The 22,737-nt window shown below is 32.9% G+C and overlaps 2 protein-coding genes and 1 pseudogene across 2 annotated transcripts; all 3 read right to left on the bottom strand.

Moving 5' to 3' along the window:
• Window positions 1-352: 352 nt before the first annotated feature.
• Window positions 353-2,531, bottom strand: LOC125815496 (vetispiradiene synthase 3-like; annotated as a pseudogene).
• A 2,612-nt stretch (window positions 2,532-5,143) lies between these two features.
• Window positions 5,144-7,477, bottom strand: LOC125815495 (vetispiradiene synthase 1-like). The gene is given in 8 exon segments (XM_049494974.1): window positions 5,144-5,254; window positions 5,256-5,687; window positions 5,784-5,922; window positions 6,150-6,368; window positions 6,459-6,831; window positions 6,962-7,150; window positions 7,153-7,222; window positions 7,358-7,477. Coding segments are annotated over 8 exon segments (1,653 nt in total).
• An 8,944-nt stretch (window positions 7,478-16,421) lies between these two features.
• On the bottom strand, window positions 16,422-18,983 carry LOC125815493 (vetispiradiene synthase 1). Its single transcript, XM_049494972.1, has 6 exons — window positions 18,813-18,983; window positions 18,441-18,717; window positions 17,937-18,309; window positions 17,629-17,847; window positions 17,263-17,401; window positions 16,422-17,166 (listed from the first exon to the last, which is right to left on the bottom strand). Exons 1-6 carry the CDS (start codon window positions 18,930-18,932, stop codon window positions 16,624-16,626), a joined length of 1,671 nt encoding a protein of 556 aa, XP_049350929.1. The 5' UTR covers window positions 18,933-18,983; the 3' UTR covers window positions 16,422-16,623.
• Between the last annotated feature and the right edge of the window lie 3,754 nt (window positions 18,984-22,737).

The following is a 22,737-nucleotide window of genomic DNA, read 5'->3' as shown; positions in this document are numbered from 1 at the left end:
ACATATATTGGTTTAGAATATTATTATTTATGTAAATCTTGTTATTTTCTTCTGTGGAATCATGTTCTTAGCATATATTGTTTCCTTTATGGAACCCTCCATTAGAAATTTTGCCGGTAACTTGTGCAGTCTAATTGTACATTAATAGGTTCAAGCTCGAGATCAAGATATGTATTTCAAATGTCAATAATGATACAAAAAAAATTAGGGAGGTAACTTGACTGAACAATAACATGTATCGCCAGCAGCTCCTGCCCTATCTAGCAACAGAAATTCGAACAAGCCACCAGTCAAATACTTATTTGAGGGGAAGGGAACCAAGTGCTCCCAGATGTACAAAGCAATTGATGATTTAAATTTCAATAGAGTCCACCAACAAGGCGATAATGTGAGGTTTTAGTACTTTTTCAGGATGAGTGTGTCCATCTTGATTGTGCTGATAAGTGACATCAATAATGCGAGCAAGATTGAGAATACAAGTGAGAATCTTTGTAGAGACAGGAGTTGGTCGAAGGATTCCTTCATTTACATCCTTCGATGCTGTCTCAGCCATTTCTTGAAATTTGTCCATTGCTACTTCTGTTGACACGCCATAATCCCTCATGTAGCACTCAATTCCAGTGACCTCTACCCTTCTCAACCTCATAGGTGGCTATGTCATCAATGACTCGACATAAGGTCACATTGGCTTCAAGGAATTTAGGGTTCTTGGCCAACCATTCAAAATCTTCCTTGTTAGCACACTTCATGCCTAAGTAGGACGTTGTCGTAAGCAAGTAATAAGTGCTAGTAGCTAATGCATTGCTAAGATACTCAGAAACAGTTGGCATGTATCCTTCAATGAACCATTTTGCTTCCACAAAATAGTTTCTCACGATTTCTTTCATCTGTCGATAACAACCAAAAGAAATTCAAACGTCCGTACTTGTTCAAAGAATAAATTTCATTACAAACAAAAATTGGGAGAAAAAGCTTCACAATTGGTTAAACTGATTAAATATTGAATTAACTGGTACAAGTTATGATTCATACTCTTTCTTTTGCGTAGTACAACATCGGACCTGCCATCCTTTGACAACTCCGTTTCATAATCATTGTAGAGATCCAAAAGTGCTTTGTAACTGATTTTCATGTAATCAGGGAGCCGATCAATTTGGCTAATATCCCACCTAATAAATGAATTTGATAAGTTTATCAGTTTAACAGAACATATATCGGATGAAGAAGGAGAAATGTCTAGTTTTGGGCGTTCAGGCTTGTCTCCGATTACAAATTGTAGGCAAAACTTCAAATGTATATGTTGTTTGATATGGTCATTTCTGCCATTTATGGGACCATATACTTCAATTATTAACTGTTCCAGAAGTAGTCAATACCTCTGTATGGCATCGGTGTAGACCTCGAGTTCTTTTACGATGCCATAAGCATCAAATGTGTCATCTACTATCGAAATCATTGCTATAGTCTTAGCAAGCATGACACGAGCCTGAGAATACTGAGGTTCAGCATACACTCCCACTGTCCAAAAGTAGCACTCGACTGCTCTATCCCTAGCATATGGAAGTGTTGTCACAAAATCCAAATCTTTCCACCACCTACAAAATAAGTACCAATTTGAGAAATTACTTTCAACAAACAATTTATATATTTGATGTTAATTACCTTGATACTTCACTGAGTTCTTGTTTGTGCAACATCTGAAGTAAGTTGAAATCCAGTTTTGCAAGTCGAAGCAACACATCATTCTTGAATTCCTCTTCTTCGTAGATGGAGATGAAGTAGCGTGTCTCGACTCTTGGAATGCTCTTATGAAGAGATTGCTCAAGGGCATGTGTTACTTGCTTATTCAGAGGTGACTCCAAATGTGGAGCTGCAGACTCAAGATGAACAAGTGCCTCTTGTAAAATATCTTCTCCATGAGTACTTACATGTGAAGCTTCGTATAAGTTCAAACAAAAAATTAATTACTAATTGTCAGTGGCGTAAGTAGTAGCGCTTAATTCTCCAATTCATATAGTAGTGCTTGATAGATAAGATATATTATATTACTTGGAGAGATGTTGTAACCATGTTGTCTCAGTAGTCGAAATTGAAGAGATAAAGTAGACAAATCATTGTAATCATGAGCCTCGAAGTCGGGATCTGCTTTATAAATTTGATCCAACATGTCGTCTATTTGTTTCTCGAAATGATAAGCAATGCCAAGGCGCTCAACAGTGTCTATCAGATTCAATTTCTCAGTCAATGTTGTTCCATAAGCATGGTCTGACAATATACTCCTTCAAAGTTTCGATCTCATGAGCATACTCTACTGCAACCTGTAAATGTATTTAAAAAGAATACGTGAGTATATTCAGAACGACTCTGTTCCAACAGCGGCATCACAGGTGAACTTCATTTAATACTACCTGATTATCGACTGAGAAAGAATGGAAATAATCACCCCAAAGACTTGGAGAGAAGTCAGCAATGGGGCGAAAAATTTCCTCCTCTTCATAGTTACTCATTACTGCAGCAGCAGCTGGGGCCATTGAACAATTTTCCCTTCCTTTCTTTTGTTTCTTAGATGTTAGGGAAATTGAACAAGTAGTAATGGAATTGTAAGAGAAGGAAATGAGTATTTATAATGAATGAATGAATGAATGGTGAGAGCCTTTGTCTCTGCCATCTTTCACGATTGAATTTTTTTAATAATATAGTGTACTAGTCCGGTTGGCGGTTGCCTCACTTGACTATATACTGATAACTAATCACTAGCTTCTCTATAGATATATATATATTATAATATGGCAAAATGTTTTTTTATCTTTTTGGATTTAATTTCACTATCTGTGATCTGTGCATCTTAATTCTTGTGAACAGCATGCCTTTTTTTTTCTACTTTAAATTAAATCAACTAATGAACAAGGGGCGTCTTTCACGTTTTCCAAATTCTTTGTTACTGAATGCATGCTGACATCCTTGACTGTTTTTTTTTTCTATCATCCTTACTACTAATATATTGTGTTGTATGCATTTTCTTCTAATTTTATATTCCTTGAGTCCTCTGATTTTCCTTCAGTGCATGGCGTTTTCGATCCTCTGGATTTTTTTAACTACAAGCAATTATGTTTTATTTGTGTTCATCATATCGCTATGCACAGGAGTAGCTGGGTCTACTTTGATGAACTTAGAATCTTAAATTTCTTTATGCAGTTAAGGGACTCAAAATATCAAGAAAAAAACACATTAAAAAAAAATTAAGTGGTTCACATCGCCAATGGAGTGCTAGGTGCAGGGCAAATTTATATATTAAAATTGGGTCATCGAAATCCGTGATCATCCGGCTTTGTGTAATTATTAAAGAATATATTAAATCAAAACTTGTGGAATCCTTTCTAAAAATGGTTGGATGTTTCACTAATTTGACAGCTTGATATCAATTCCAAGGTCCCAAGTTTGATCCCAGCCAACCACAATTCGCTTGAAAAAAGAAAAAGCTAAATTCTGAAAGTTTAAACTAATTTTTTTTTAGTTTAGGATTTCTCTTTTTAATAAACAAACTAACAATATCAATTTTTTTTTTTTTTAAATGTCACTTTAATTAAAGGTTTCCATAAAAAATAATCTTGCCATTACTTATATTAGGAACTCATCAAGAGCTAATGAATTGATTATCTTAAATTTACATATTTTGCGAATGTAACTTGTAAGGAATGTGTTTTATATTATATTATCAATTTTGAAGGGTGTGATTCCCTTATTTTTTTAATGTGAAAGGGATGTGATTCCTTTTCTTTATTATGAATATGTGATTCTCCTCAATGAAGCTCATCAAAATGACTACGTAATAGCATTGGTGAAGAATTTTTGAATGGTTGTTTAGTTTGTAAGATAGAGCGAAAGATATTTGAAAATTGATAGTAGATTGTTTTCAAAATATGAAATCTCGCCAAGTACAATTGTAAACTGGTGATATTTTTTGTGGTTATGATTTTTTTTAATGTTTTTCTCGCTTAGTTATTGTTATTATAAATTTTTTGATCTTATCTTTAAAGTAATTGTACACCCGTTTTCTTAAAATCCTAAATTTGCCTCTGGCGGTGTGCATGTCTGAGAGAGGATATTAGAAAGTATTAACTTTATTTTTTCACTTATCCCTTGCCGTAAGGGTAATCTTCTCGTTGATTCCCAACCATATATTTTGAGAAAAGGCAATGGTAAAAAGTTAAAAGTTTCAATAGTGATGTCTTCAATCGGCTTTAATTTGGGCTTACACGAATCTTTCAGTACATGTAAGTACTTAAGGTGAAAACATCTTAGAGAGGAAGCAACCACTCATCTTATTAAATTGTAAACATTATGTTTTATGGAAATTATTAGCATATACTGTTACGTTTCAATGTAATTATAAGCATGAAAGGCAACAGTTTATTGTTGCATGTATGATGATGTTAAAATCATTAGCTGACTCTGGATTTTCTGATAGTTCGATCAGCTAGACCTTACGAAGGGTCGTTGAGGACTGTCCGCCAGACAGCAGTGTTTGAGAGGCTTTATAATCTGGTGTAAACACCCACTGCAGATCAGTGTAATATGACCACTCATACTACTTCTACTCTCTAGTCCTTACTCCATCATAAAGCAGCCATTAGAAATTTTCAAGAAAAGAACTTTTCATTTTTTTCTCAAAGATGGCAGGAATATTATCACATTTTGCCTTATAAGTAGAATTGTGTCTGTGATTATGGCGATTTTAATGTTTTACTTCCTGTATGAAATTGATACTTCCTACTATTTTTAAGAGGTTTATTATATTTGTGAGTTTGCTTTTATATTTTGATGTGTTATCATGGGCTTATTTTGATATTAACTCACCATTCCTCACGGTTAATCAGGATCTGTTGCAACTGCTGAAGTGACACCGATTTTATCTGAAATCTCTAGCAAAAAAGAGTAGCTATAAAAAGCAGTGATATATATTTAAAATGTCAATAATGATACAAAAAAAAAATTAAGGAATTAACTGCACTGCACTATAACATGTATCTCCAGTAACTCCTATCTTAGCTAGCAGCATAGATACGAACAAGGCATCAATCAAATACTTATAATTTTAGGGATGGGAAGCAAGTGCTCCCAGATGTACAAAACAATCGATGGTTTAAATTTCAATAGAGTCCACCAACAACGCAATAATATGAGGTTTTAGTACTTTTTCCGGATGAGTGTATCCATCTTGATTGTGCTTATAAGTAACATCGATAATGCGAGCAAAGATTGAGAATGCGAGTGAGAATCTCTGTAGAGACAGGAGTTGGTCGAAGGATTCCTTCATTTACATCCTTCCATGCTGTGTCAGCCATTTCTTGGAATTTTTCCATGGCCTCTTCTGTGGATACACCATAATCTCTCATGTAACATTCAATTCCAGTTGCAATCTGACCTCTACCCTTCTCAACCTCATAGGTGGCTATGTCATCAATGACTCGGCATAACGTCACATTAGCCTCAAGAATTTTAGGGTTCTTGGCCAACCATTCAAAATCTTCCTTGTTAGCAGACTTCATTCCCAAATAAGATGTAGTCGTAAGCAAGTAATAAGTGCTGGTAGCTAATGCATTGCTAAGATACTCAGAGACTGGCGGCATATATCCTTCAATGAACCATTTTGCTTCCACAAAATAGTTTCTCACGATTTCTTTCATCTGTCAACAACAAGCCAAGACATTCAACCATCAATCCATATTTGAAGAACAAATTTCATTTTAATCAAAAACGAAAGAGAAAGTCACGATTCATACTCTTTCTTTCGCGTAGTGAACAACATCAGATCTACCATCCTTGGACAACTCCATTTCATAATCATTGTAGAGATCTAAAAGTGCTTTGTAACTGATTTTCATGTAATCAGGGAGCCGATCAATTTGGCTAATATCCCACCTAATAAATGAAAAAGAAATGAATTTGATAAGTATATCAATTTAACAGAACATATATCATACGAAGAAGCAGAAATATCTAGTGTTTGACTCCTAGGCTTATCTCAGATAATAAATTGTAGGCAAAAAATAAAAATTGAACACAAATATGTTGTTTGATATGATCTTTTCCCACCTTTATGGGATCTTCCAATTAAATGATAAAATGGTTTGAGAAGTAGTCCATACCTCTGTATGGCATCGGTGTAGATCTCAAGTTCTTTTACAATGCCATAAGCATCAAATGTGTCATCTACTATAGAAATCATTGCTATAGTCTTAGCAAGCATGACACGAGCCTGAGAGTATTGAGGTTCAGCATACACTCCCATCGTCCAAAAGTAACATTCCACTGCTCTATCCCTAGCATATGGAAGCGTTGTCACAAAATCCAAATCTTTCCACCACCTACAAAGTAAGTAACAACATATGTATCAGATTCTGAGAGTCACTACAAACAAATAATAGTAATATTTTTCATGTAAATTACTAGCATACCTTGATACTTCACTAAGTTCTTGTTTGTGCAACATCTGAAGTAAGTTGAAGTCCAGTTTTGCAAATCGAAGCAACACATCATTCTTATGTTCCTCCTCTTCATAGATAGAGATGAAGTATCGTGTCTCAACTCTTGGAATGCCCTTATGGAGAGATTGCTCAAGGGCATGTGTCACTTGCTTACTCAGAGGTGACTTCAAATGTGGAGCTGCAGATTCAAGATGAGCAGTAGAGAAAGCAAGTGCCTCTTCCAAAATATCTTCTCCATGAGTCCTTACATGTGAGGCTTCGTATAAGTTCAAAAGACCCTTGATGTCGTTACTAAGAGATTCGTTAAATTTGCCTTTTGCATCTTGGAATCTGCTAAAAAGTTCTGGATCATGAACAAAAATAAAAGATTAGCTTTTAGTAAGTAAAAGTGAAAAAAACAATAAAAATTCCTTGGTGTAAGCAAGAAACATAAATACAACAATAAATGAAAAACATGTGTATAATAGACCTACTTGGGGAGATATTGTAACCATGTTGTCTCAATAGTCGAAATTGAACGGAAAAAGTTTGTAAATCATTGTACTCATGAGCCTCAAAGTTAGGATCTGCTTTGTAAAATTGATCCAACATATCATCTATTTGTTTTTCAAAATGATAAGCAATGCCAAGGCGCTCAACAATGTCTATCAGATCCAATTTCGAGAAGATGCAGTTAATATAACTCTTGATTGTTCCTTCAAAATATCGATCTCTTGAGCATATTTTCCAGCAATCTGCAAATATATTTAAAAAGATCAAATTAAAATGTATGTTACATTATTACATTCAAAGTCAGAAATGAAATGTCCGTATTCATCCAACAAGATAAAGAAAATGAAAGACTTGTACAAATTAAAATAAATAGATACCTGATTGTCGAGGGAGAATGAATGGAAACGATCACCCCAAAGACTTGGAGAGAAGTCAGCAACAGGTCGAACAATGTCCTCCTCTTGGTAGTTATTCATTACTGCAGCAGCTGAGGCCATTTATAGTATACTCTTTGCTTGTGGAAAAACAGAGAGAATTTCCTTTCTTTGTATAATGTATTTGTAGTAGAGAACTGAACAAGTGATGATGGAATTGTAAGAGAAAGAAATGAGTATTTATAACGAATGAATTGTGAGGGCCTTTGCCACAGCCATCTTTCACGTACGATTAAAATTCTTTATAATACTATACTATAGTAGTCCGGTTGGCGGTTGCCACACTTGACAATACTCCTCCTATATAGTCTAAAGATATATCATATCATATATAATATGGCAACACATTTTTTCTCTTTTTTTGGTAAAACTTGTATATACTTGCAGCCTACAATTTGTTACTACTTTTATCTAAATTCTTGTAAACAGCATGCCTTTTAATGCTGTCATCCTTGACTATTTTTTTCCTCATGATACTTACTTGACTATATGTAATATATTTGCTATCTAAGACAACTACTACTATTTATAATGTATGCCTTTTCTACTAATTTTATATTCCTTGTGTGATGTGTCATTTTTTTTTCCTTACAGTGCATTTCGTCTTCCTCCGGATTTTTTTACTTCATAAAACAATGTTTTACTTTGTGTTCTTTACGTACCTATGCATTGGAGTAGCAGGGTCTACTTTGATGAACTTGCTATTCGATTAGTACACAGACCAAGTTATTTCCCGATTATAATTCATGTACTAGTTTATCCATAAAATAATTCCAAGTTGGATTGGGTAAGAGTCTGATATTCAGGAATAAATTTATAACGTCAACTAAATTCAATATAAATTAATTGAATCCCAAATTTAAATATCCCACATTATTCCGCATACCAAACAATCATCATTTTTAGAGTGTACTGTGAAAGAGTCAAGCTTTTCATTAAAGAGATTTAAAATATTTTTTTAGTTAAAGCGAGATTCAAAATATAACATTTATATATTCATTGTAATTTTTAATATTTAGATAAACACCCTAGCGCTCCTATCTCTCTGTCCTTGGTACTGTGGAGTGCCGCATGCATGTTTGAGAAAGCACACGCTGAAAGTAAATATTATCAAAGCTTATCTTAATTTAATTTCTTAACTGTCTATTGCAAGAACACTAATATTATTGTTACTATAATAACTTATTAAAATCTTATCAGGTATTAGATTAGAATTAATAATTTAACAGTGTAATAATTTCGACAGTGAAAATCTTAAAAGCTTGAATTCATTAATTTAATCTCCGATCCACCTCTACTTACATGAAGCTTTAGTACATATGATTACTCATCTTAATATATATATATATATATATATATTATCATCATATCATATTTTATACTAAAAGTGGAAAGCTCTAAAATGCTATCATTTCATTCCTACACTAAATCAAAATATTATACTTAATCTAATTAATTAAATAGTACAATAATTTTGTTTTTATAATATTTTTGTTTAAAACAATAAAAATATCTCATATATAAATTGGTTCTTTTCTACTACTCCTAACATCTAATAATAAATTGAGTTTTTTCTACTATTCCTAATATCTATTTTTTAATTGATACTACTCATAACATTTCATTATAAATAAGTCTTTTTTACTATTTCATTTGGTTAAAATATTCACAATTTTTTGAGTATTTTTTTTGAGAGTGTGTTATATCTAATAATTCACATAATATAGATCGAAAATATAAAAATAAATCTTAATTATTAAGTTAATCAAACTTTAAGATTAATTATTAGGTTAATCAAAATTTAAGGCTAAAACATAAAGAAGAATAGAAGATATGGGAGAGTGTTCAATTTATTATATATCCAGATATTAAATAATATTTTATCTATATAATCGTATAATTTTTCGATGAAAGATATTCGACTGATCATCCTTATTTGACTGTAGCTCCGCCCTATAGATATAGTTTTATGATATGGCAAAATGTTTTTTTTTTTTGGATTGATATTATCACTATCTCATCTTAATTCTTGTGACCAGCATGCCTTTTTTTCTACTTTAAATTAAATCAACTACGTAATAAATAAGGGCGTCTTTCACGTTTTCCAAATTCCTGTTACTGAATGCATGCTGACATCCTTGACTATTTTTTTTCCATCATCCTTACTTGACTATATTATGTGTTGTATGCATTTTCTTCTAATTTTATATTCCTTGAGTCCTCTGATTTTCCTTCAGTGCGCGGCGTCTTCGATCCTTTGGATTTTTTAACTACAAGAAATTATGTTTTATTTGTTGTTGGCGGAGAACATATAAATTAGTTTTGATGATTGATAAAGTGAACATGGTTCACTACTTGTTGTCTTATGTGTACTCTATCAGGTGAACCAGATTCTCACACGTGACTGCAGTCAATCTGTACAAATATGAGAGATTGCGGCAAAGAAAAAAAAGTACAGAAATAATGGAGCGAAAAAGGAAATAAAGAAAGACCTGAAACACAGGAGCAAAGAAGGAAAGAAATAAAGAAGGAAAGAAACAAATAAGGAAAAAAATAAAGAAGGAAATAAATAAAGAAGTAGCAATTCAAGTCAAATAAAGAAAAATAAATAAAGAAGTAGCAATTAAGAAGTAAATATAGACAAATTCAAGAAGGAAAATGATTTGTTATTCCTTTCCTTGTAGAAGCTGATGAAGGCAAATCAAACTCTATAAAAGGTTCAAGCCAAAGAGGGAAAAAAGTCGTCTTTGCATAAACACAAATTGAGAGAATTTTCCAGCAAAGCCAAAACGATGTCTATTGCATATTCACAAAATTCATCATCTTGAGAGCAATAGTCATTGGAGCAAAACTGCAGGGCTTCATCACAACAACACGAGGACCAGGTTCACGCTTCGTCACAACAATACGAGGACCAGGTTCACGAGTTGTGTTCAAGTCTGAACTATTGATTGTTGAAGTCTGATCAATTAAAGTCTAGGGTTATTAGTCTTTATTGATTTGTTCTAGGTTTATTATTGAGTTGTAATAATTCCTAGATTGTGTAACAAGGAGTGAGTTTGACTTCTTGGAGAATAGAGTCTTGAGAGAATTGTAACAAGAAGTGGGTTTGACTTCTTGGAGGATAGAGTCTTGAGAGAATTGTAACAAGAAGTGGATTTGACTTCTTGGAGGATAGAGTTAAGAGGGAGTTGTGAGAGAATTGTAACAAGAAGCGAGTTTAACTTCTTAGAGTGTTGAGTCTTCGATTATAGTTAATCATTGGAGAGTTAAAGATACTAGAGTTAGTTCCGTTTGAGTTGTAATCCTGAAAATGACGTGAATCTTGAAGTGAATAAGATTGTGGTGTGGCATTGAATTCATCAGCCACGGCAGTTTGCCACTTAGGATTTTTCACAGCTTGAGAGAAACACGAAGGTTCAATGTGAGAGACGATTGAACTTAGGGAAAATAGTTGCTTAGGCTTAGAAATCCCAGATTTGGAGCGAGTTTGCATAGGATGAGCGACAACAGTAGATGTGGATGTAGAAGGAGCAGAAGCACACGTATGTGGACTCGACCCTCCATGAGACATCCCAATAGAGGAAGATAGATCAAGGTCTGAATCGCAGGATTATTAGAAGAGTCTAAAGAACCTGAAGATGAAGAAGAATAAGCAGAATCTACTTGAGAACTTATAGAGGAAAAAGGAATAGTATGGGACACATATGAGTTTAAAGGTGAAACAACTACAAGAGGGTCAAAATGAATAGACGGAGATATAGGGTCAGGAGATAACTCAGAATATGGAAAGGCTAACTCATGAAAAGTGATATGACGATTAATGTAGACACGACCTATTTTTGGATCCAAACAACGATATCCTTTATAATTAGAAGCATAGCCTAAAAAAACACAACGAACTGAACGAGGGTCAAGTTTATTTGAAGTTCAAGAAGATACATATGGAAAACATTCACAATCGAACACCTTGAGAAAATTATAATCAGGAGGAGTTCGAAAAAGTTTCTCAAATGGTGAAATTCCATGTAAAACTGGTGATGGTAACCTATTGATGGTGTAAACGGCATAAAAGGTGGCATCAACCCAAAACTTGGATGGTATTGTGGCATTTGAGAGAATGGTACGCACCATCTCAAGGATATGTCGATGCTTCCTTTCTGCAACCCCATTTTGTTGGGGAGTGTCAGGACATGACTTACGAAATATAATACCACAATTAGAAAAGTGTGAGACCATAACCTTGTTGTCGAACTCCCCACCCCCATCACTTTGAAAACTTTTAATTTTAGTGTTAAAGGTATTTTCCACTTGTTTTTGAAAGGCACAAAAATGCATAAAGACTTCAGATTTATGTTTCGTGGGATAAAGCCATGTAAACCTGGAAAAATCATCAATAAAAATAACATAGTATCGATATCCTAAATTAGATAAAACTGGTGGCTGCCAAACATCTGAATGAACAATCTCCAAAGGAAAAGAGCTACAATGTTCGACTAAATAAAACGGCAAACGATGTGCTTTTCCTAAGCGACAAGAAACACAATTATTCTGAAAAAGATTAAGCAAACGAATGGAATTATTTTCTCTAAGACTATCTAAGACTCGAGCTCCACAGTGACCCAAACGATGATGCCATACGTCTTCTGATTGTCGTAGAACAACTAAAGCTTGAGAAAGAGAATGCGCTATCTCGGAGAAAAGAGGGTATACATCACCTTTACTGGATTCCTGAATGAGAGTTTGACCCGAGGCTTTGTCCTTAATAGAAACAGAAGACGAGTCAAAATTAACAACACAATTATTATCCTCACATAACTTTTTGACTTAAATTAAGTTATGTTGTAATTGAGGAACTTGAAAGACAGAACGCAAATGAAGGGGACGAGAGGTAGAAGGAAATTGGATATATCCAGTATGACTAATATTGAGTAATTTTTCATCCCCAACCAAAACACGATTATGGCCAATATATGGAGTTTTATGCAAAAAATTACCTTCAGATGAGGTCATGTGAGCAGAAGCTGCAGAGTCAAGGTACCAAGTAGCATCATTCGTTTCACCAACAGACATGGTTGCAAAAGACTTAGGAAGATCATTAGAAACAAAGGCATGATTAAACCTATTAGTGCATTGTAGAGTAGTATGGCCGAGAAATCCACAAATTTGACAAATTATAGTTGATGGATGAGAACCAAGCACGCTCGTGGATGGTAAATTAGTACCTACAGAATATGAATTATAGGAGACATGGTAAGTACCACCATTACTTAACTGTGGCTGTCCAATTGCACTAATGCGTATATTATGGTTGCTAGAGCTGATTTGTGGTTGCTGCCCACGACCACCAAAGCCACGACCTTTGTCACCACGGCCACGACCTATGGAAGAAGATCGACCTCTGCCACGACCAGAACCAAACTGAGAGTCAGAGTCTTGAGTAGTTGTAGAAACAGAATGCACAGCAAATGTTTGATGCGTAATTGGCGAGTCAAGTTCCTTGAAACGCTGCAACCTTTGCTCATGAAGTAAAAGTTTGGTACGAAGCTCTTCAAGCGATAAGTGACCAGGAAAATGTGTAATGATGCCAACCAAGGTGTCATACTCTTTTCCAAGGCCAAGTAAAACATGGTCAATGAAATCCTGAGAAGGGACATGTGAATTAATTGCTGCAAGAGAATCAGCTAGTTGTTTGGCATTGCGAATATACTGATCAATACTTATCTTATCATCCTTTCGCAGGGTAGTGAGTTGGCGTTTCAACTCAATAGATTTAGCCTGACTCGCATCCATATAGCGTCGATGTAAGGATAACCATATATCTCTAGATGTAGGAAGGAGATGAACATCAAGAAGAACGTCACGAGATAGTGTTGCGAATAACAAAGAACGGACACTTTGATTAATTTTTATCCAAGAGCAATAGGGAGGATTTGGTTGGTGATTGCCAGATGCATCACCAAGAAGAAGAGAAGGGTGAGGAATTGAGCCATCAACAAACCCCGTAAACTTGTGGGAAAGTAGTAGAGAGGTGAACTGAGTGCGCCATGTGAGGTAGTCCTCCACAGAACCTAACTTAATGGTCACTAAATTGGTGACATTAGGGGTAGTAAGAGCAGCAACAAAATTGAAATTTGGTAGAGTCTGAGAATCTATGCTAACGGGAGGAGGCAGACCAAAGAAGGGAAAACTTGAACCTGCAATAGTACTGACGCTAGAAGGAAAACTTAAACCTGGAATAGTAGTAACGCTAGAAGGAACACTTGAAGGAAGACTTGAACCTGGAATAGTAGTGACGCTAGAAGGAACGACTGGTGTAGTGGAAGATGAAGACGCCATGTCGTAGAGAAGAAATTAGATGGATTTCTGGCGCTCTGATACCATGAGAATATATTTGTGAATAGCAAAAGCAAATCAACGTGCCTGCCTCTGTGCTTCTATATATATAGGAAATCATGTACAAATATACTTACACATAAGTAAGAGTCCTAATAAGAGTCTAAGAGTCCTAACAGGAGTCCTAATAATAGTTTTTACCTTCCTTGAGGTAGGAAGGTTTCCACGATAAAATCTCTTTTTTATTGTGTTGCATTTTGTTTGTCTCGACAAAAGTACAAGAACCTAGTTCTTGTATAGGGGTAAGGTTTCTTCATTTGTGATAATCATGTCGCTATGCACGGTGGGGTTCAGCTCCTATATTGATTTTAACATTTGATGTAGGCAATTGTCAATGATTGACAAATTTGTAGTTGACAACAAATGTCAAGAAACACAATCACAATGAAAGAAAATTGTCAATGGTTGGCAAGTTTGTGGTTGACAACAAATGTCGAGAAACACAATCACAAAGAAAGAAAAATATAGAAAATTGTGAGGTTTTCAGACTAATAGTCTGTGAAGAAAAATAGAATGTGAACGATATTTTTGAAGTTTTGACCAAAATAAGCTATTTTAAAAATCAATTCACCAAACTAATACGCTTTTTAAATATTTTACAAAAGTAATATAAACGTACTCTATGGTAACGTTTTAGTTATTTTTATTTTAAAAATTCAACGGACAAAAATTGACGGAGCTGACGACGTTAAATGAATAAACGTTACTGTGAGTAACGTTTAGATGTAAACCGTTACTCACAATAACGTTTATTGAGAATCCAATCACGTCAACCCTGCAAATGCAAAATCAAATCCTTCAAATTTAAAACGTTACTCATAGTAACGTTTTACACCTAAAACGTTACTGTGAGTAACGTTTTCGGTGTAAAATGTTACTCATAGTAACATTTACTAAGAATTCAATCACGGGTCTTCGACTCCTGCAAATTTAGCTATAAAACGTTATTCATATTATGTTAAATTCTTACTATAGCTTTAAAATTATTTTACTAGAACTTAACATAATATGATAAACTTGACTTATTTAATTCATACCTGATGAAGTTTTGTGAATATTATTTTAACAATGGGCAACACAAGTAAAAGTTTTGTTGAATATTGTTGAAATATGCAAAACATTTCTTATAGCAACATTTATTTTATAATAACATATGGTTAGTTTAAAAAATGGAGGAATATGACTTTAAAAGAGTATTGTAACTGACAGTCACGTTTTTGAGGTAAAACGTTACTATGAGTAACATTTTATAGCTAAATTTGCAGGAGTCGAAGACCCGTGGTTGGATTCTTAGTAAACGTTACTCATAGTAACGTTTTACACCTAAAACGTTACTCACAGTAACGTTAGGTGTAAAATGTTACTATGAGTAACATTTTAAATTTGCAGGATTTGATTCTGCATTTGCAAGGTTGACGTGATTGGATTCTCAATAAACGTTATTGTGAGTAACGTGTATTCATTTAACGTCGTCAGCTCCGTCAGTTTTTGTCCGTTGAATTTTTAAAATAAAAATAACCTAAAACGTTACCATGAAATACGTTTATATTACTTTTGTAAAAAAATTAAAAAGCGTATTAATTTGGTGAATTGGTTTTTAAAATAGCTTATTTTGGTCAAAAGGTCCTATGTAGTAAGGTGGAAAATCAAAAGAGTGTTATTCCTTTTGAGTGTATAATAGTCACTTTGAGTATTGTACTCGTGATTACACAATGTAAAACATAATAGACTGCCGCGTGTATGTTTTGAAAGCGGATATTAGAAAACATAACTTTATTTTTTCACCTATCCATTGCAGTAAGGGTTATCTTCTCGTTGAGAAAAGGCAATGGTAAAAAATAAAGGAAGAGTTTCAATAGTGATATCTTCAATGGGCTTTAATTTGGGCTTACACGAATCTTTCAGTACTTAAGGTGAAAACATCTTAGAGGAAGCAACCACTCATCTTATTTGAGAGGCTTTATAATCTGGTGTAAACACCCCCTGCAGTTAAATTTTTACCATTAGTGTAATATGATCACTCATACTACTTCTACATTATTTTCTACTAGTTGAAATCGCAATAAAATAGTAAGTACTTATTTTTAAAGAGCTTTTATCTAGCATTAGCAGTAGCTTTTAATTTTGGGGTAAACCTGCTTTTTTGTACTACAAACCCAGTTAGCACTTAGAAACAGAGAGGGTCCTTTGTCTGTACACCTCAATTAGTGGTGTACTAAGACTATAGTTTGCCTTCTTTTCTTCTACTCTTTAGTCCTTATTCCATCATAAAACAGCCGTTAGAAATTTTCAAGAAAAGAACTTTTCATTTTTATTTCTCAAAGATGGCAGGAATATTATCACAATTTGCCTTATAAGTAGAATTGTGTTTGAGATTATGGCTATTTTAATGTTTCACTTCCCGTATGAAATTGATACTTTGTACTATTTTTAAGAGGTTTACATTATATTTGGGAGTTTGCTTCTCTTTATATTTTGATGTGTTTTCATGGGCTTATTTTGACATTAACTCACCATTACTTACGGTTAATCAGGATCTGTGGCAACTGCTGAAGTGACACCGATTTAATCTGAAATCTCTAGCAAAAAAGAGTAGCTATAAAAAGCAGTGATATATATATATTTAAAATGTCAATAATGATACAAAAAATAATAATTAAGGAATTAACTGCACTGCACTATAACATGTATCTCCAGCAACTCCTATCTTAGCTAGCGCCTAGCAGCATAGATACGAACAAGGCATCAATCAAATACTTATAATTTTAGGGATGGGAAGCAAGTGCTCCCAGATGTACAAAACAATCGATGATTTAAATTTCAATAGAGTCCACCAACAACGCAATAATATGAGGTTTTAGTACTTTTTCCGGATGAGTGTATCCATCTTGATTGTGCTTATAAGTAACATCGATAATGCGAGCAAGATTGAGAATGCGAGTGAGAATCTCTGTAGAGACAGGAGTTGGTCGAAGGATTCCTTCATTTACATCCTTCCATGCTGTGTCAGCCATTTCTTGGAATTTTTCCATGGCCTCTTCTGTGGATACACCATAATCTCTCATGTAACATTCAATTCCAGTTGCAATCTGACCTCTACCCTTCTCAACCTCATAGGTGGCTATGTCATCAATGACTCGGCATAACGTCACATTAGCCTCAAGAATTTTAGGGTTCTTGGCCAACCATTCAAAATCTTCCTTGTTAGCAGACTTCATTCCCAAATAAGATGTAGTCGTAAGCAAGTAATAAGTGCTGGTAGCTAATGCATTGCTAAGATACTCAGAGACTGGCGGCATATATCCTTCAATGAACCATTTTGCTTCCACAAAATAGTTTCTCACGATTTCTTTCATCTGTCAACAACAAGCCAAGACATTCAACCATCAATCCGTATTTGAAGAACAAATTTCATTTTAATCAAAAACGAAAGAGAAAGTCACGATTCATACTCTTTCTTTCGCGTAGTGAACAACATCAGATCTACCATCCTTGGACAACTCCATTTCATAATCATTGTAGAGATCTAAAAGTGCTTTGTAACTGATTTTCATGTAATCAGGGAGCCGATCAATTTGGCTAATATCCCACCTAATAAATGAAAAAGAAATGAATTTGATAAGTATATCAATTTAACAGAACATATATCATACGAAGAAACAGAAATATCTAGTGTTTGACTCCTAGGCTTGTCTCAGATAATAAATTGTAGGCAAAAAATAAAAATTGAACACAAATATGTTGTTTGATATGGTCTTTTCCCACCTTTATGGGATCTTCCAATTAAATGATAAAATGGTTTGAGAAGTAGTCCATACCTCTGTATGGCATCGGTGTAGATCTCAAGTTCTTTTACAATGCCATAAGCATCAAATGTGTCATCTACTATAGAAATCATTGCTATAGTCTTAGCAAGCATGACACGAGCCTGAGAGTATTGAGGTTCAGCATACACTCCCATCGTCCAAAAGTAACATTCCACTGCTCTATCCCTAGCATATGGAAGCGTTGTCACAAAATCCAAATCTTTCCACCACCTACAAAGTAAGTAACAACATATGTATCAGATTCTGAGAGTCACTACAAACAAATAATAGTAATATTTTTCATGAAATTACTAGCATACCTTGATACTTCACTGAGTTCTTGTTTGTGCAACATCTGAAGTAAGTTGAAGTCTAGTTTTGCAAATCGAAGCAACACATCATTCTTATGTTCCTCCTCTTCATAGATAGAGATGAAGTATCGTGTCTCAACTCTTGGAATGCTCTTATGGAGAGATTGCTCAAGGGCATGTGTCACTTGCTTACTCAGAGGTGACTTCAAATGTGGAGCTGCAGATTCAAGATGAGCAGTAGAGAAAGCAAGTGCCTCTTCCAAAATATCTTCTCCATGAGTCCTTACATGTGAGGCTTCGTATAAGTTCAAAAGACCCTTGATGTCGTTACTAAAAGATTCGTTAAATTTGCCTTTTGCATCTTGGAATCTGCTAAAAAGTTCTGGATCATGAACAAAAATAAAAGATTAGCTTTTAGTAAGAAAAAGTGAAAAAAAACAATAAAAATTCCTTGGTGTAAGCATGAAACATAAATACAACAATAAATGAAAAACATGTGTAGAATAGACCTACTTGGGGAGATATTGTAACCATGTTGTCTCAATAGTCGAAATTGAACGGAAAAAGTTTGTAAATCATTGTACTCATGAGCCTCAAAGTTAGGATCTGCTTTGTAAAATTGATCCAACATATCATCTATTTGTTTTTCAAAATGATAAGCAATGCCAAGGCGCTCAACAATGTCTATCAGATCCAATTTCTCAGCCAATGTTCTTCGAGAAGATGCAGATAATATAACTCTTGATTGTTCCTTCAAAATATCGATTTCTTGAGCATATTTTCCAGCAATCTGCAAATATATTTAAAAAGATCAAATTAAAATGAATGTCCAACAAGACAAGAAAATAAGAAAGACATGTACAAAATAGATGGATAGACAGATACCTGATTGTCGAGGGAGAATGAATGAAAACGATCACCCCAAAGACTTGGAGAGAAGTCAGCTATGGGGCGAACAATCTCCTCCTCTCCGTAGTTACTCATTACTACAGCAGCTGGGGTCATTTCTAGTGTGTGTACTCTTTGCTTGTGGAAAAAAACAGAGATAATTTTCTTTCTTTCTTTTGTTTGTTATGTATCTTTGTAGAAGAGAATTGAACAAGTGATGATGGAATTGTAAGAGTATTTATAAAGAATGAATCGTGAGAAGTGAGAACCTTTGCCACAGCCATCTTTCACGATTAAAATTCTTTATAATACTCTACTGTAGTAGTCCGGTTGGCGGTTGCCACACTTGACAATACTCCTCCTATATAGTCAGTACTGGTCTAAAGATATAAGTATCATATATAATATGGCAACGTGACTTTTTTTTGGTAAAACTTGCAGCCTACTTTTATCTAAATTCTTGTAAACAGCATGCCCTTTCTTCTGAAAGAATATAAAGAAATATACTAGAAAGGACCGTGAGAAATTTTCTGGATTTTGTATTTCTTCAACTTGGGGACTACAAACCTACTGTACAAGAAAATATATAGAAACTTCTTAGGGATATCGTGTTTGATTAATCTTTTTTAAAAAGTGGTTTTGAGAGTCAAATTACGAAAAAAGGTAAGTATGAATGTATTTTTAATATTAAGATTATTTTATATTCAAATTTTCAATCAATATTATTCATACATAAATAAATAAATTAATTATTAATATAATATTAACATGATGGCTTAAATATAATTCAAAATATCAAGAAAAATAAATTTAAAAATCATTCCACAAATTAAACCACTATATACGAAAAATTCACCACAAAAATAAATAAAGTCCTTCATATTTTTAATTCTACAAAATGTTGTTGTTACATTTATTTATGATTCTGTAAAATAAAACATAAAATAATAAATAATAATAATATATAAACATAAAATAAAAAATAAAAAGTTATTAAATAAATAAATAAAAATTCTTGATTGAAACTTAACCAAACTTATGAGATATGCTAATTAATTAATAAGGATATATTGGTAAATATGTATATATGAGACTTGTGAGGGATATCTTAATCTTTAAGAAAATAATTTTCTGCTTTTGCTTTTTTTTAAAAGCAGACATTTTTAATTTCTTCCTAACAACAGAAAAACAGATTCCGCTTCTGCTTTCATTTAAAAGCAATTTTAAGAATTTGCCAAACTCTATATTTTTTTCATGAAAAAACACTTTTAACCTCCTAACAACAATGTCAAACAGGCTCTAAGTTACCGGAAACATCTTCTGCTTAATGTTGTCATCCCTGACTATTTTTTCCCTCATGATCCTTACTTGACTATATGTAATAGTACTAATATATTTGCTAACTAAGATAACTACTACTCTGGGAACATGCATTGTATATTTTATCCTAAAATATTTAAAATAAATTTTATATTACAAATGATAAATTTTAAATGACATATATATTATTAGACTTTTTATGTGCTATAAAATAAAAATCAAAGCAATACAATAAAAAATAAATAACAAACTCATAAATTGAGATTAGAAGTTCTTGCAATTTTGATGTTACTTTAGTGATATATATATATAGTACTTTAATTTAAAGATAAATACAATTGTAATAAAAAATATTTATGTTGTAAAATTAACTATTATGCGTGAAAAATAAAAACTAAATTGATGCATATATTGAATCGCATCATGATCAATCCAAACGTGGTTTGAAGTCATAAAACCTTGTTTCGATTCAAACATATGAATATTAAGAAAGTAAGCAAAAAAAAGAAGAAGATGGGGATGGGGGTAGGGGATGGGGATGATAAGTACCTAAAACTAAAGATGGTGGAGGAAAAGGCTCAAGAAATTGTGAATATTTTAACCAAATGAAATAGTAAAAAAGACTTATTTATAATGAGATGTTAGAAATAGTAGAAAAGACTCAATTTATTTATGAGATGTTAGGAGAAGTAGAAGAGACTCACTTTATTATAAGATGTTTGAAGTAGTAGAAAAGACCAATTGTTATGAGATGTTTTTTTCTTTTTTAAATAAAGATTTAATTTCCAAACTTAATGCATTATACCTACATTCAAAGAGAATGTTAAAAGCCTAAAACGTTGTCATATTAAAAGTAAATGAACTATTAGTTAAATGAAACTGGGCTATATTGGATTTAATTTACTCAAATTCATCATGTTTGGGTTTTAAAAGAATAATTAAATTAATTTAATTCTTTATAATTTTTAATATTTTAATTAAGTCTAGGGGTAAAATAGTAATTCAATTTTTCATTTTGGAGCTTTCCACTTTTAATAATACTAGTCCTGGACACATATTTTGCATGTGGGTCCTGTGAAAGGTATGAATTATTGTCAAAATCACATTTTAATCAGTATCACAAGCTATTCAAACAGAAAATATAATTTAAAATCGATAAACAATCAATGTATTCAAATAACTTCTTTATTGTATGTCAAATGATTAGACATTTGATGAACCTGTAGAATTTAGTTTGGTAACTAAAATAATGAGTTACATTTTTATGTTATTAGGTCCAAACATATGATATATTAGTATGTGCAAAAATGAATAACAAAAATGATTAATGGTTCTCATTTAAATGCACAATAAGAAAGTTTCTACATATACCTTAAATTGATATCTATACTTCAAGTCCAACACCCATGAATGTTTCATGAAAGAAAAATTCTATAATGGAGAAAGAAAGCAAGAACAAAAGTTGAGGATATTGCAAAGAAAGTCCTCATGCTCTGAAAAGAAAACTTTGTTATTGTTAGAGACAACATATCAACATAAGACTGTTCACTGTTTAATACTACACGTGTATTAAATTTACTCTCTTTTTTTCCGCTGCTATTTTTTCTTCTTGATTACCAATTTTCAGCATTTTTTTGGTTATCCTCACTTGTAACTTCTAACTCTCTTATCTTTTCATGTTGAATTGTGCAATTTACTTAATTCGATTTTCTATTGTGAGCTTTCATCTTTGTAAGTTGGTTCTTATATAGCATTAAGAAATGACCCTTTAAATTCAAATTTTAATTCTGAAATTGATTTCTACATTAAAGTGATGAATGACTTTCCATATCATAACTTTTCAACTTCTTCCATTATGAGATTTATAATTACTATTAAAAGCAATATCAATGTACTCATTTAGTCATTTATCAAGAAAATGATAATTTAATTATTAAAGGGCTTAAGGACTTCAAATTCTATCATTATGTAATTAAAATATTTATATTTAATCAAATTTTAATTTAGAAAAGAGGCAAAATGGTAATTCAACTTTTCACTTTGGAACTTTCCACTTATAATATATATATATATATATATATATTATATATATATATGATATCATGATAAGATGATAATATATCTTTTCTACTAATTTTATATTCCTTATGTGATGTGCCATTTGTTTTTCCTTCAGTGCATTTCATCTTCCTCCGGATATTTTTACTTCATAAAACAATGTTTTATTTGTGTTCTTTACGTAGCTATGCAGTGGAGTAGCTAGGTCTACTTTGATGAATTTGCTATTCGTTTTGTACGCGGACAAAATTGTCTCGCAATTATAATTCATGGACTAGTTTATCCATAGAAAAATTCTAAGTTGGATGTGGTAAGGAATAAAGTATCAATCTAATTCCAAACTTAAATATCCCACCTTATCCGTGTACCCAAACAATCATCTTTTTTAGAGTGTAGTGTATTGTATTGTAAAGGAGTCAAAATTTTCATTAAAGAGATTCAGAATATAACCTTGTATATACACTGTAATTTTTAATATTAATTTAAGATTAACACCCTTGAGCTCCTATATATCTCTGTCCTTGGACCTTGGTACTGTGGAGAT

The sequence above is a fragment of the Solanum verrucosum genome, unplaced genomic scaffold (assembly GCF_900185275.1).
Source record: "Solanum verrucosum unplaced genomic scaffold, falcon-dt-bn FXZP01000261.1, whole genome shotgun sequence".
NCBI classification, from domain to species: Eukaryota; Viridiplantae; Streptophyta; class Magnoliopsida; order Solanales; family Solanaceae; genus Solanum; species Solanum verrucosum.
Note: the sequence above shows the minus strand (reverse complement) of the source record. Positions and strands in the feature narration are given on the sequence as shown.